At 39.2% G+C, this 15,170-nt stretch overlaps 1 protein-coding gene across 2 annotated transcripts in view; it reads left to right on the plus strand.

Moving 5' to 3' along the window:
• Nucleotides 1–7,334, plus strand: part of LOC122540653 (uncharacterized protein C11orf52 homolog) — a 30,190-nt gene extending 22,856 nt beyond the window's left edge. For both annotated transcript variants that reach the window (XM_043676665.1, XM_043676664.1), the window contains exons 3-4: nt 3,083–3,120; nt 5,136–7,334. In XM_043676665.1, the coding sequence (XP_043532600.1) occupies nt 3,083–3,120; nt 5,136–5,378 (281 nt within the window). In that variant the 3' untranslated portion in view covers nt 5,379–7,334. The remainder of the gene's footprint in view (nt 1–3,082; nt 3,121–5,135) is intronic.
• Nucleotides 7,335–15,170: the final 7,836 nt, after the last annotated feature.

Raw genomic sequence — 15,170 nt, forward strand, 5'->3', positions numbered from 1 at the left:
CCCACCGCGCGCACACAAGTTTGTGGGGTGAGTGTATACTTGGAGAATTACATTTTATTTTGCTCAAACTGCAAGAATCCATGTAAGATTCTGTAAATCTGAAGTTTTTGATTAGAATCAGTCTGAACATTGTGGCACAGACAGTCTCACACCTTCAAAGCATTTCCTGGACTGACATGACACCAATTGTTAAAGTTTACTTGAGAATGTAGCTTTAAAAAAGTTCTGGGATTTACATATGAAAAAACTGAAATCAACATGTTCATTCTAAAAGGTGAGAGATTTAACAAACAATCCAGGTCTTTTTCAATATATGATTTCAGTTATATCTCACTAAACTTTTGCTATAAATTCTGTCTTATGATCTTATACTCCACAACCACCTGATGAAGGAGCAGTGCTCTGAAAGCTAGTGCTTCCAAATAAACCTGTTGGACTAAACCTGGTGTTGTGTGATTTTTAACTTTGTACACCCTAGTCCAACACCGGCTTCTCCAAATCATGGTAGTCTGGTCAACATCTAACATTTTCTTAAAACAAAGTAAATAGTCAGCAGGTCTGTCAGTATCTGTGGATATAGGAATAGAGTTTCTAGTTCAGACCTGCATCTTTCATTTGTCATAATGCAAGTTTTTTCTTTTAACTTTTTAAGTGTCATCCCTTGATCTAGCCATTAGATGTCACTGTGCATCAATTAGAAATGTTGGCATGTCCTTGTGTTGCTCAGCAGCACTACCAGATGGCTGGGGTTGAGTGCTACAACTATTTTAAGTCTAAATTATTTCTGTGCTGTGACAAGGGGAGATTTTGAAATCAAGAACAAAATGTCAGCTGTGTTGGTTGGATGGCTGATTTGTCTTAGAGTGACACTAACAATGTGGGTTCAATTCCTGCACTGGCATAGGTTACCGTGAAGGACAGCCCTTAATATTTGGTTTGATTTATTATTGTCACATGTACCTAGGTACAGTGACAAGTTTTTTTTTTGTTTTGTGTGTGATACCAGCAGATCATAAAGAGGTCACTGGGTGATTGAACAGAGTGAGGAATACAAAGTTGTGGTTGCGGAGAAGGTGTACAAAAAGCAGGATCAACATGAGATTTGAAATTTGACAGGTCCATTCATAAGTCTAATAACAGCAGGCAAGACACTGTTGTTGAATCTGTTGGTATGTGTGTATCTGCTTTATGGAAGAGGTTGGAAGAGATTACAACCAGGGTGGGAGGGGTCTTTGAAACAAAACCAGAAATTGCTGCAAAAGCTCAGCAGGTCTGGCAGCACATGTGGAGAGAAATCCGTTATCGTTTTGGATCAAGTGACCCTTACTCAGAATTCATGATGTTGGCTGTCTTTGAGGCAGTGAGAAATGTAAATGGAGTCAATGGATGGAACGTTGATTTGCTTGGTAGACTGGGCTGAGTTCAGAATTCTCTGTAGTTTCTTACAGTCCTGGGCAGAGCAGTTTCTGTACCAAGCTGTGATGCATCCAGATGGAATGTTTTGCTTTGCCTGAGGTGTGGTGATCCTCTAATTAATCCTCCATCAATTATCCCTATCTGGTAGGATTATGACGACTTTACATTTTACTTTTATCTAATGTGATAAATGAAGGAGAATGATTAATGTTTGTTCAATTTAGAAACCATCACTTCTAGTGTGCATTAAGTACTAAAAGAAAACAAACAATTATGGAAAAAAGGGTCACTTGACTTGAAATGTTCAGTGTTTTCTCTCCACAGATGCTGCCAGACCTGTTGAGTTTCTCCAGCAATTTGTTTTTATTTGCACTAAGAACTCATTCGTTCATAAAATGTGCTTGCTGAATGACTAATAGCTATGTTATTTTGAATGTTCTATTCATGCCTGAGCTATATCCTGCCATGGTCATGCATCAGTGCTCCTTCAATAACATTAAAGAGAACCCTGATTAGAAACACATCTTGTGAGCATTTATTTGTCAGATCTGAAGCATTTTCTTAGTTGGTGAATTAAATTGGTTATATTCTCGATTTATTTTCATTTTGAATGAAGTGTGGCACTAATTTGTGCTTAAAAATAAAGCACTGCTCCCTAAGTGATTTAGAGTTTAGACTTATGCTTTGAGGCCCTGATATTGTATACAGTAATGTCCTTCCCTGTTAGGACAAAAACATTGATTGGCAGGTTATTGTCTGATTTCAGCTAATACATGGTGACCCATTTTAAGACTGGGGAAAAGCTCCAGTCTCCTCAACTGGGCAAAACTCTGTCTATAGCCTCAATAGAATTGAGGAGCCAAAGCTCCTGATGAGGTTGGCCAAATGCCTGGTTTTGTTCTGGACAGTCTAGGTTTTAGCTGGTCTGACCACTTTCTGGTACAGGAGTATTTTCCTGACCTAGTGTTTTGTGCCTCCTTTTTTTTTCTTCTAATTTCCTCAGTGAAGCATCAGCAAGAGTCTGTGCTAGTTTCTCTTTTGCCATTTCTGCCCCCCCCCCCCCCCCCAATCCTTGTCACACTTTTTTTTCCTGCACCCACACCCCACCATCAAAGTAACTGGGATGAAAGAAAATGTATTTTTAAAAATGAAAGATGGTGGTTACGTAATGGGTGGTGAAGGCACGACAGAAAATGCTGCTTTCTCATTTCAAAAGCAAATCTGTGTGGAATTTCTGGAAATGGATGCCTCTGACTGAGAGGTCCAACTCACTCAGCTGTTGCCAGTTCCAAATGTTTCTCTACTACTCTCTGCTGCTTGGGCCTCACCTCCAGTGTGAATACCAGTCACATGTTCAGTGCTGCAGGCCTTCTGTGCAATGGCTGTGCTATCCTGGTCTTTGTTTCTCAAAAACCCACCTGCCACTCCAATCTGGTCAGTGAATGCAGAGGCAGTGTACCAGCTGTGCTCTCCACTTCCCCTGTCTGGTAACTCTTTTTTTTCAGCAGTTGGGAGCACCACTCACCTGAAGGTTTGGGGGCCTGGAAATGGTGCAGACGCCTGAAAATTTTCAAACTGGGGAAAGTTTCAACTGTTAATCAAATTTTCAGTTTCTTAAATTTTTTTCAACTATGACACCAATTTGTTGTTGAATTCTTCTTTCTAGTTTCCGAGAGGAGGCCAAGACATGACAAACATGTGCAGGTAATGACTGTGCAAAGTAGATTTAAAGATTGAAGTTTAACATAACGTCTTCACCATTTATCACTTTTGGCAGAAAGAGATCGCAAGTGTTAAATGTTGGTGGAGGCACTGGGGAAAGTCTCCAAATGACTTTGCATACTGATAAATGTTACAGCCTTAAATAAACTCAAATAGTTTGCAGCTGTCGATATTTAGTTGATATTGGCCTACATACAATTGTAAGATCATAAGAAATAGGAACAGGAGAAGGCTGTTTAATCCTTTGACCTGAAGTTCTGTCAGTCAGTCAGATTGTGGCCTCAATCCCCTTTCCTCCTCCCATAATCCTCAATTCTTTGTTTTTTGTCAATCGATAATCTGTTTAACAGTCTTGAATATATTCAATTACTCAATCAAAAGAATTCTAAACACTCCATGACCCTTGGAAAAGAAATTCCTTCTCATCTGTCTTTAAATGAGAGACCAGGAAACATCATCTTAGCATCTACCCTGTCAAGCTGATTCAGAATCCTCTGTTTTTAGCAAGATTACCTCTCATTCTTCCAACACCATGAGTATTAGTCCAACTTGCTCAACCTTCCCTCCTACGATATGCCCATGATCCCTAGAATCGTCCTAGTGAACCTTCTAGGTACTGGTTCCATTATAAATGTGCCTTTCCTTAAGGTGACCCAACTGCATCAAGTACTTTAATTGGTATAATGCTCTGAACAGTTGAAGTTAGACTACCCTACTTTTATAGTCCCTCTCCTTTGCAATAAAAGCTGACATTTCATAACCTTGTCTATTAATTGCATGAATTATCTGTTCATACATACTGACTGTGATTTAAGTCTTGGTCCTAAAAGTTTAAGACTATTACCGTTTTTAAGTAACAATTTTTTAAAAAACAACTAGGTTACTTATGCAAGTTAGTTGGTACACATTTTAAAGTTTGAGTTTTTTTATTGTTTGGTTACTGGCCGAACAAGCTGAGCAAAACAAAGCTAATTCAAAAAGAGCATGGCAAAATAAGAACAATGTTTTACTTTTGTCTTGTGTCTGTAATCATCATATACCGTAATTTGTCTGGTACAAGATGCTTGGGACCAACTCGCTTTGGTAAAATGCATAACTGCAAGTCTGTGAACCAGAAAACACCATTGATGGTTTAAAATAAAAGATACTAAAATAAGTGTAAAAAAGAAATTCACTTATTCAAATATAGTATCTTCCAAGTTCTACACCCAAAGTACAGTATTAAAATGTTGCTTGGGTGGTCAAAATCTCCAGACAATTGTTTTCCAGAAAATAAATTTGTATACTAGAGTCTGTATATATTAACACTGACACTTGCTTTCTTACTAAATAATTTTAAGAGAAATGATTGGAACAGTGAAAGACAGTAGCTGACCATAATCGGGGAAAAAACAATGTAATATTCACTGGAACTAAGAGAGCAAATTGAGTTACAAAATGTGGAAGAAATTACATTCATATTTATATTTACTGCACTTGTAGCATTTCAAATGAATTATTCTCTGGATTTTGCTTTCTGTTGTTTGGATGAACCAGCAATCAATTTCAGCAAAGTTCCACATACTGCATACAGGTGAATGATTAGTTAATGTGCTTTTGTGTGTAGTATTGGTGAAGAGCAGAATGTTTGGCTAGGATAATGTGAAAACTCTGTTCCGATTTAAAGAAGACAACTGTTATATTCACCTGAACTGGGCAGAGAGAGCATTGTTTTGATATCTCGGCCAAGGAAATGCACATCCAAAGATGCTCCTCCATCCTGAAGCATCAGGCTAGATTATTGTTCCTAATATCGTCCAGAGCTCATGAAATGATAAATATGCTTCTCCATATTTATTTTATCTAGGGAAAAGTCTTGTTTCCCAGAAGCACCATACTAGAAAATTGTGCTCTGGATTTTACACCGATGGCAAATATCACAATAAGGCAAAAAGTAATTATTTTTTTACACCAGTATGGCTTTCAAGTTCCAAATTACATTTTCTTTACTTCTACAGTCAAGGATACGTGACGATTCTCATCCCTATGATGAAGTAGCTCCTGACATACCATTATATGCTCAAGTTAATAAAAAGAGGCTGGAAGATGTCCATTATGCTGAAGTTCATGTTGTTCAACAGGGATCTCGAAGCACTCTCAAGCAAGTTAAGGCAAGACAGAAAGAAAACGCAACAGAGTATGCAACCATTAACTTCACTCCTGTGGTAAAATATGACAGAAAAAATGGGACTCTAGTATAAAGCCAAACAGATTTTGTGTGGCTTAAAACAAAATGGATCTTTTGTATTCATTTGAAAGGACACTAAGTTAGCAGTTGCAAAATATGAAACTGGTTGTGACCTTGCCAAAATAATAATTTACCAATAACTGGAGATATTTTTATGGATGCTCACCTTAACCAAAATGAGCAAAAATTGCAAATGTATTACTGTATCAATATTACAACACTCTCATGACACACTTTCTTTGGCTCGTGATTAAAAGATGTCATTCTTAAAAATATGCTTCTTATAATGTGCCTTTTACATGACATATCACACTCAGAATGGGGGGGGAAAACCCCTTTGGAAGTGTTTTTACTTGCTGAACTATAGTGTGACGTTTAAAATGATTCCTCTTTAAGCCATTTTTCCCAATTGACCAACAGTTTATATTTAATAAAAATAATTCAGCTGTCTGGGTACCTCCAAAGTAATAATTTAACTGAGATTACAGAACCATTGCGGGAGAGATGATTTGATATATATCCTAAATGTTAGATAGCAGATTAAAGGACTAAGTGCTAAGGTTTTAGCCTTTTCTTAATGCATATCAGTCTTGAACTGTAAAGTGGTTCTAGTTTCTTACAAGATTAAGGTACAGATTTTAAATTTTTGGTAGTTAAATGTAACTTCCGATTGAGCCCATTCACTACATGTAACTTTTCACATGTAGTGACTCTCGGTACAACAACTGAAGGGAAATGTCCATTTTCCATCCTGTATCTTTGACCAGAGCACACATCTCACTGATATTGTATACCAGTCTCTCAGTTGATCATTGGCCTGGGTTGATATTACAATGTAAGGAATGTTCCGTTAAAGCTTGAGGCTTTCCTGCTGTCTTTAGTATGTGAAATGCCCAATGATATTAATATAAGCTTATTACACTAGTTGCATACACAGTAACTAGCAATGTAGAATATTTTTGTAATATTGTGGATATATTAACAACTGTTCCATAAGAATGGACAAGTTCTGATAGTGAACAAAAATATAAAGCCTTAATGAAGATTTCAAAAAAATGTTCTAGTACACTACAGCCATCTTTATGTTCCTGTCCTTGGTTAAGTGGCATTGAATCCTAAATTGAAAAAAAATGTTATCCCACCCTTAAGTCTTGTTTGGGTATGCTGTGATATGTACTAGGATAAATTTGCACTTGATTAAACCTTATTTGATGAGTTACCTGAATATTTTGTAATGACTTGTATGCTTAAAGCACTTGATTGTGTACAGATATTGTAAATATATCAATTTTGAAAAGTACCATTATTATGTTTTTTATTAGTGGTATGGGGAGGAATATTCAAAGGGTCAAGGTGGTCTTGGGGCCTGAGTGTGGGCACAGATTTGAAGATCTTTGCCCTGAAAGTCATCTCAGGATTCCAATGCCTTTGGGACTGTTCTGTATTTTTAGCATTTTTGAGGTACGTGCTCCTTTGGTCCGAGCACTACACCAAACCTTGTTTTCAACCTCATGGCCTTCTGTAGAGCTCCTGCTCTAATTGGCAAAGCAGCAGCAGCCTTCAAAATGGCTGCTGCTGGATTTGGCACTACACTTGCCTCCTGCTCCATTTGGACATTAAATATTTTTAAAAACGTGACATGGTAACAACATGTGTTGGGCCCAGAATTCACCTGAGTGCTGAAATTTTTCAGTCCCTGACTGCTAAAGGTTGGCAGTAGTCAAATCGATTTTGAGATGTTCAGATTGGATTACAAAATACGTGGTTTCTTTATTTAGTTTATACAATGATGGAAAATATTTAAGTCTGATTTACTTCAATTATCACATGGAAGTTACTGCTGTTCTGGTGTAGAAATGTTTGATTTTTGAGCTGGATTGATCAAAATATTCTTGTTACATTAACACAAATGCCCCAAAATGGTCAAAGATTACACAAGTGCACCATTGTAGATATTCTACAAGAACTGTCTGTTCAATAAGGATAAAAATATTTGAATGAGGAGGCATTTTGTACATCAGTCTTTGTTTAAAATCACTTTGTACAAACCTTCCATTGCTTAAGATTAAAATGATCCGTATTAGTTGCAAATCTAAATTTCTTTTTATTTTTATATCACTTCAAGACACGGGGAGGGTGGATTGACAGGGTAGACAGAAGTTGTTTCATTTGGCTGGGAAATCTGGGACACAGTTGCAAGACAATGGGCTGATTTACTTAGGACTGAAATAAGAAAGCATTTCTTCAAAGTGTTATGAATCTTCAAACTTCTCCAGTCCAGAGTGATATGGATACTCTGACTTATTCAAGACTGAACTAGTCAGATGTTTTTAGTCTCAAGTCAGCAGGAAAGTGGAAACATGGCCAAATGTTGACCATTGTACTAAACAATGAAGCAGGCTCAATGAACAATATAGCCGATTCTGCTCCACTATCTTGTGGAACAGAAAATAAATTACTAAATTAATCGGTTTAGTTGAGATTTGAACATTGGCCTCTCATTACTTCTGAGTAATGCCATGTGAATGCTTGGTCTGCAGCTTATTACCTCAACTGAAAGACAACAATTATCAACAATGCAGCTCTTTTCAGAAAGGTACCAAAGGACTATGGAGTTCATTAGTGTTCATACTATTCCTTAGACAGAGTAACCTAACTACTTACCTGAGTTGTAAGTATGGCTAATTCCTCATGGGTTGGGGGGAAAAAAAGGGCAGGTTTATGCTATCAGGAAGATTTGTTTTGGGAACTATCTGAAATACCTGTAGTTCTGGTCTGGCTTAGGAAGGACCCTCTTTAAACTCTAACTGGATAATGAATCCCCAGTCAATAGGGCCATTAATATCAATCAGTTATGTGGACAAATTGCATTCACCTTTTCGAATCAGACTTATACATTATCTTAGTTTATTACTTTTTATAATTTATTGAAAAGGGAAATAAAGAACATTTGTTGAATAACCTTTTAAATCCTCAAAGTGCCAGAGAGCACCGTGCCCAACAGATTTTCTTGTGATCTTATCACTGAAATAGTTATCACATTTATATTGTAGGAAGGTTAGATAAATGTAGGTACCACAAGTGAAAGCCATACCAGAAAACACCATACTTAAATATCAGTCTTAAATTTTCAAATTAAGGAACTTGAAGGAATTTTGTTTTTAAAAATTAGTTTAGTATCATTTTGTCGCAGTCCAGTGTAATGAAGTTGAGGGGGGACTGTACCTTTTTAAAAGAATGAAAGCTGGCAAGTGTCTGAAGGTGCAAAGTGTACTGAACATTTTGAAGATGTAACATTTGAGCTGTAACTTAGATGCATGAGTTGTTTTCGCAGCAGTTTGAATTTAACCAATCAGTTTAAATTATGTCCCATGATACTAAAACCCAATCAAATTTGGTTTGTTGTCAAAACAATAAAAGTCAATGAGATGACCTGATGGTTTGGGGTATAAAATGCAGGCATTTTGGACAGTTAGCCAGAGAAAGAGCACCTTTTTGTCACTGTCAGACAGACTGCCCAAAAACACTCAAAGATACCTTTTTCTTAAGAAAAATGTGTGTAACAGAAGACTGAAGATGACCCAGGGAGATCTACAGAGGATCGACACCACTGTCTAGTTTTTTATTTTGAAAATTGATTTACTGTAAATTTAACAGGAGCTTTAGCGGATCAGTATATTGTTAGAGTGGGAGGCAGATAACAAATCTTTTAAGGAGGTAAATACAATGACTGCAGATGCTGGAAACCAGATTCTGGATTAGTGGTGCTGGAAGAGCACAGCAGTTCAGGCAGCATCCAAGGAGCTTTGAAATCCTCAAAGGAGGCTTAATGTTCTGTTTTGGAGTGAAAGAAAAAATAACAATTGTATTCTTTAAATAGTGAAATTTGGGTAGTTCTCTGTCACTCATACTTTAACATATTACAAAGTGAGGTGAGCTTTTCTGTGTTTGGTTTAATTAGCAGAAAGGTTTAACTTAGATTGTAACATCAGAGTTACAATCTATCTTACACTCCGAATAAGACACCACAGAAGGAAGCAATTCAACTTTTTATGCTTGTCTTGGTTCTTTGATAGAGCTATATCCAATTAAACCCACCTCTCTTCTCAGATAAATGTCTTTTTCAAGTATTGATTGATTGAACCCTCTTTAAACATTCCAATTTCACTTTCAAAAGAATGGTGACATGGGTGCTGGGCGAAAAATAAGCACTACCACAGTTAGGTGGTAGTGTGGGGGTAAAAAAAAAACAAAAAAACACAGGTGTGTCACAGGTTGAGAAAAACAATCAAAAAGAAAATGGTGCAGTTAGAGACATAGAGATGTACAGCACGAAAACAGACCCTTTGGTCCAACTCATTCATGCTGACCAGATATCCCAACCTAATCTAATCCCACCTGCCAGCACCTGGCCCACATCTATCCAAACCTTTCCTATTCATACACCCATCCAGATGCCTTTTAAATGTTGCAATTATACTAGCCTCCCCCACTTCCTCTGGCAGCTCATTCCATACACTTATCACCCTCTGCCCCTTAGGTCTCTTTTATCTCTTTCCTCCCTCACCCTAAATCTACACCCTCTAGTCCTGGACTCCCCACCCCAGGGAAAAGACTGTCTATTTATTCTACCCATTCCCCTCTTGATTTTGTAAACCTCTATAAGGTCGCCCCTCAGACTCTAATGCTCCAGGGAAAACAACCCCAGCCTATTCAACCTCTTCCTATAGTTCAAATTCTCCAACCCTGGCAACATCCTTGAAAATCTTTTCTGAAGCCTTTCAAGTAGGAAAGAGACCAGAATTGCACTCAATATTCCAAAAGTGGCCTAACCAATGTCCTGTACAGCCAAAACTTGACCTTTCAACTGCTGTACTGAATGCTATGACCAATAAAGGAAAGCATACCAAATGCCGCCTCCACTATCCTATCTACCTGTGACTCTCCTTTCAAGGAGCTATGAACCTGCACTATTAGTTGGGTTACCTGAAATACAAGGATTCAGGAGAGTAGTCAAACGGCTTTGTTTAAACGCATATATTGTTTTTGTCAACAGTTTTTAAATTAAACTGTCATTTGTGTAAATTTGAGATATTTGATTATTTGGTAGATGTTTATCATGGGACAATATCAAGGCTGTAATATTGAAGACCCATTCTCCAGAACTAGCAATGCCCCTAACTAAGCTGTTTCAGCACAGCCAGAATTTTGGCACCTACCTGGCAATGTTAGAAGTTGTCCAGCTATGGTCTATGCATAACTGAAGTCCCAATCAACTCTTAAATCATTAGCACAAAGATGCCCATACCATTCACAGTACTATCAAGTTGCACTTACTCAGCAATACTCTTTTCCTCTGTTTAGATTCTGCCAGCGTCACTGGCTTCATATTGCATTACATTACATATGAGGTGCAGGTATCCTCTGTCAAGCAATGACCATCTCTAACAGGAGAGAATCTAACCAACTCCCCCTTGATCTTCAACAACATCAGTATGGCTGAAACCTCAACTCTCAATATTCTGAGAGATACCGCTGATTAGAAATTGGACTTGACCCCACCTCTTCCCACCCCCTGGCCCCAACACACACACACTATATATAATTTTTTTACATTAGATTAGATTAGATTACCTACAGTGTGATGGATTACCTTCAGCCCAACAAGTCCACACTGTATATTATAAATTCTGGCTATTAGATCATATCAAAAGTTGGGATCATATCATCACCTTCTGACTTTCTAATTTCTCTCCACCATTTGCTGTGCACATTTCAGGAGTGTGATGGAATACTCACCAGTTGCCTGGATAAGTGTAGCTCCAATAACACTCAAAGCTTGATATAAATAAGGACAAAGCAGTCTGCTTAACTGGTACTGCTATCCACCATCTGCTATATTCACAGTGGCAGCAGCGTGTAGCACCTATAAGAGGCTCTGTAGCGACTCACCAAAACCTCCTTCGATAGCCCCTTCTAAACCCATGAATTCTATCACCTGGAAGAACATGGTTAGCAGATGCATGGAGACATCACCACTTGTAAATTTCCCTCCAAGCCATACACCGACCTCACTAACCATAACTGCAATTCTTTCACCATTGTTGGATCAACAATGCAATACATTCAAACAATTTTAGAGAAGATTAAAATGTTAAAATGTATGAGGTCCACTGGGAAATGGAAAAAATAACAAACAATCAAATTAACTTTCGTAGGGCTTTGAAGATCTGCCGACTTGCCATCGTTACTGAGTTATTGATGTGGCATTACAAGCTTTCAAGGCATAAATTATAACACTCAAATACTTGGAATTGGTGAGCAGCGTGTCCCTGAAAGATGTTCGCCGAGCTGGAAGTTTTTGTTGCAAACGTTTCGTCCCCTGCCTAGGTGACATCCTCAGTGCTTGGGAGCCTCCTGTGTTTGACTGAATTTGACTGGGACAACACTACCATTATAGGGCAAGCCAAACAAAGAACAGCCAGGGAATTCCTAGAAGCATGGCACTCATCTACAAACTCCATCAACAAACACATAGACCTGGACCCAATATACCGGCCACTACAGCGGACAGCTGAAACTGACAACCGGAGGCGGCAGGGACAGGCCACTATAAATGCCGGAGGAAACGCCACAGAAGCGCTTCACAGGAGGCTCCCAGGCACTGAGGATGTCACCTAGACAGGGAACAAAACATTTGCAACAAAAACTTCCAGCTCGGCGAACAGAACCACAGCAACGAGCACCCGAGCTACAAATCTTCTCACAAACTTTGTCCCTGAAAGAGCCTAAAATGCTGAAAATGCTGCCTAAATGGAGAACATTCCACACTGGAATTAAATTGGACACTTCTGCATGAAACTACACCTTGAATCATGGAGCGTCTCCGCTTACATTTGCCGCTGATAGTCAAGGAGTGAAGCAGACTGTGATTAGACGAGCAGCAAGGAGGTGAGTGCTGAAGTTAGTGGTAATGCAGCTGGAGGATACTGGGATGGGTGGAGAAAGAGCAGCTACAAAGAGCTGGTGTGGGAACAGCAGTTGCAATATGGGGGAAGAGGGGTTGCAAAGGAGACTGAGCAGTTCTATACCTTTCAAGAAAAGAATAATAGATGCCATTCTAATGAACACTGTCAATTAGCTAATAAGAATAGGAACAGAATTAGGCCATTCAGCTCATTGAGTTTGCTCCTCCATTCGATCATAGCTAATAGGTTTCTCAAACTCATTCTCCTGCCTTTTCCCTGTAACCCTTGATCCTCTTACTAATCAGGAACCTATATCTCTTTCTTAAATACAATCAATGCCTTGGTCTACACAATGAGTTCCAAAGTCACCCCCCTCTAGCTGAAGAAATTCCTCCTAGTCTCAGTTCTACAGGATCATCCCTTCACCCTGAGGTGCACCCCCCGCCCCCAGTCCTAGTTTCTCCAACTAATGGAAACATCTCCACTCCATCCAGGCTGCACAACGTCCTGTCCCATCACCCTTCTAAACGCTCCTGAGTCCAGACTCCAAGACAATTCTTGCAAACCTTTGAATTTTGACAACACCAGCACATCTTTCCTTAGTTATGGGGCTCAAAATTGCTTATGATATTCCAAATAAGGCCTGATCAGAGCCTTATACAGCCTCAGCAGTAAATCTCAGCTCTTGTATTCTAGCCCTTTTGAAATGAATGCCAATGTCACTTTTGGCTTCCTAACCACCAATTGAATCTGCATGTTAACCATCCTGAACTAGGACCCCCAAATCCCCTTGCGCTTCAGATTCATTTGAAATGAAATATTCTATGACTCTAAGTTTATGAGACAAAAAAACCCAAAAGAACTGCAGATGCTGGAAATCAGAAACAAAAACAGGAATTGCTGGAAAAACTCAGCAGATCTGGCAGCATCTGTGGAGAGAAATCAGTGTTAATGTTTTGAGTCCAGTGACCCTACAGATCTGATGTTAGCTAGGAAATGGTTGGTATTTATTCAGAAGATAGGGTGGGGAAGGGAGAGGAATAAACAATAGGTGGAGATAGATCCCAAAGAGATAGCAAACAGACAAAGGAGTGCATAAAGGTCACCATAGGAGAATCAATAGCTGCTAATGGGGTCTGTTAGTAACTGACAATGGGTTGATTGTGGTAGCAGCCTAAAGACATGGGAAAGGTGCCCAAACCCTAAAATTGTTAAACTCGATATTAATTTGGGAAAGCTACAGAGTTCACAAGCAAAAATGGGGTGTTGTTCTTTCATTTTGCGCTGAGCTTCACTGGAGCATTGCAACAAGTCTGAGGCAGAGATCTTGGCCAGGGAAGTAGCGTTTCCCCTCTCACCTTAAATCTATGCCCTTGAGTTTTGGACTTCCGTATCATGGGAAAAAGACCTTGGCTATTCATCCTATCCATGCCCCTCATGATTTTATAGACCTCTATAAGTCACCCCCCCCCCAGCCTCTGACACCCCAGGCAAAATAATCCCAGCCTCTCCCTCTAGCTCAAACCCTTCAAGCTCAGCAACATCCTTGTAAATATTTTCTGAACTCTTTCAAGTTTATCAACATCTTTCCATAGCAGGGAGACCAGAATTGAATGCGGTATTCTAAAAGTGGCCTAATCAATGTCCTGTACAACCAGAACACGACATCCCAACTCCGATATTCAATGCACTGTCTGATAAAGACAAGCGTGCCAAATGCCTTTTCACCACTGCAACTTCCATCTGCAACACCACTGGCAAGGAACTATGCACCTGCACTCCTAAGTCCCTTTGTTTGGCAACACTCCCCAGGGCTCTACCATTGACTGTATCAGTCCTACCCTAATTTGCCTTACCAAAATGCAACACCTCACATTTATCTAAACTCCATCAGCCACTCCTCAGCTTACTGGCCCATCTGATCAAGATCCTGCTGTACTCAGATAACCTTCTTCACTGTCCATTGCACCACCGATTTTGGTGTCATCTGCAAACTTACTTATCATACCTCCTATATTCAAAAACAAATCATTTTATAAATGATGAAAAGCAGTTGACCCAGCACCGATCCTTGCAGCACACCCTCCAGTTCAAAAAAACCCTCACTCTCCTACTTCCAAGCCAATTTTATATCCAATTGGTTAGCTCCCCCTGGAGTCCAAGTGATCTTAACTTGATAACCAGTATATCGTGCGGAACCTTGTCAAATGTCTTGCTGAAGTCCATATAGGTGCCTACTGCTCTGCATTCACCAATCATCTTTGTCACTTCTTCAAAATACCTCCTATTAGGAGTATGGACATGCTACCAGGGATGGTGGTGTCAGCAAATATTTTAGGGACATTTAAGGAAATTTTAAATAAGCACACGAATATGCAAGAAATGGGGAGAATTTGGACCAAGGGCAGGCAGAAGGGATTAGTTTAATTTGGCATCATGTTTGGGCTGAAGACCCGTTCCTATGGTGTACAGTTCTATGTTCTTTATTAATAGGATTGTGGAGTACAAGAGCAAAGAGATGATGTTCAACTTGTACAAGAAATTTGTTAGACCTCTGCTGGAGTATTGTGTGTAGTTGTGGTTGCCACATTATAGTAAAGATGTGAATACATTGGAGAGATTGCAGAAGCGATTTACAAGAATAGTTTCAGTAATGAGCAACTTCACTTATGAAGATAAGAACATGATTAGCAAAGGTTTGGAGGGATATGGGTCAGGAGTAGGCAGGTGGGACTAGTTTGGTTTGGGATTATGTTTGGCATGAACAGGTTGGACCAAAGGGTCTGTTTCAGTGCTGTACGATTCTATGTCTCTACCTGAGACTGTTCTCCTAGAAG

This window comes from Chiloscyllium plagiosum, chromosome 35 (assembly GCF_004010195.1).
Source record: "Chiloscyllium plagiosum isolate BGI_BamShark_2017 chromosome 35, ASM401019v2, whole genome shotgun sequence".
Classification (NCBI taxonomy): Eukaryota; Metazoa; Chordata; class Chondrichthyes; order Orectolobiformes; family Hemiscylliidae; genus Chiloscyllium; species Chiloscyllium plagiosum.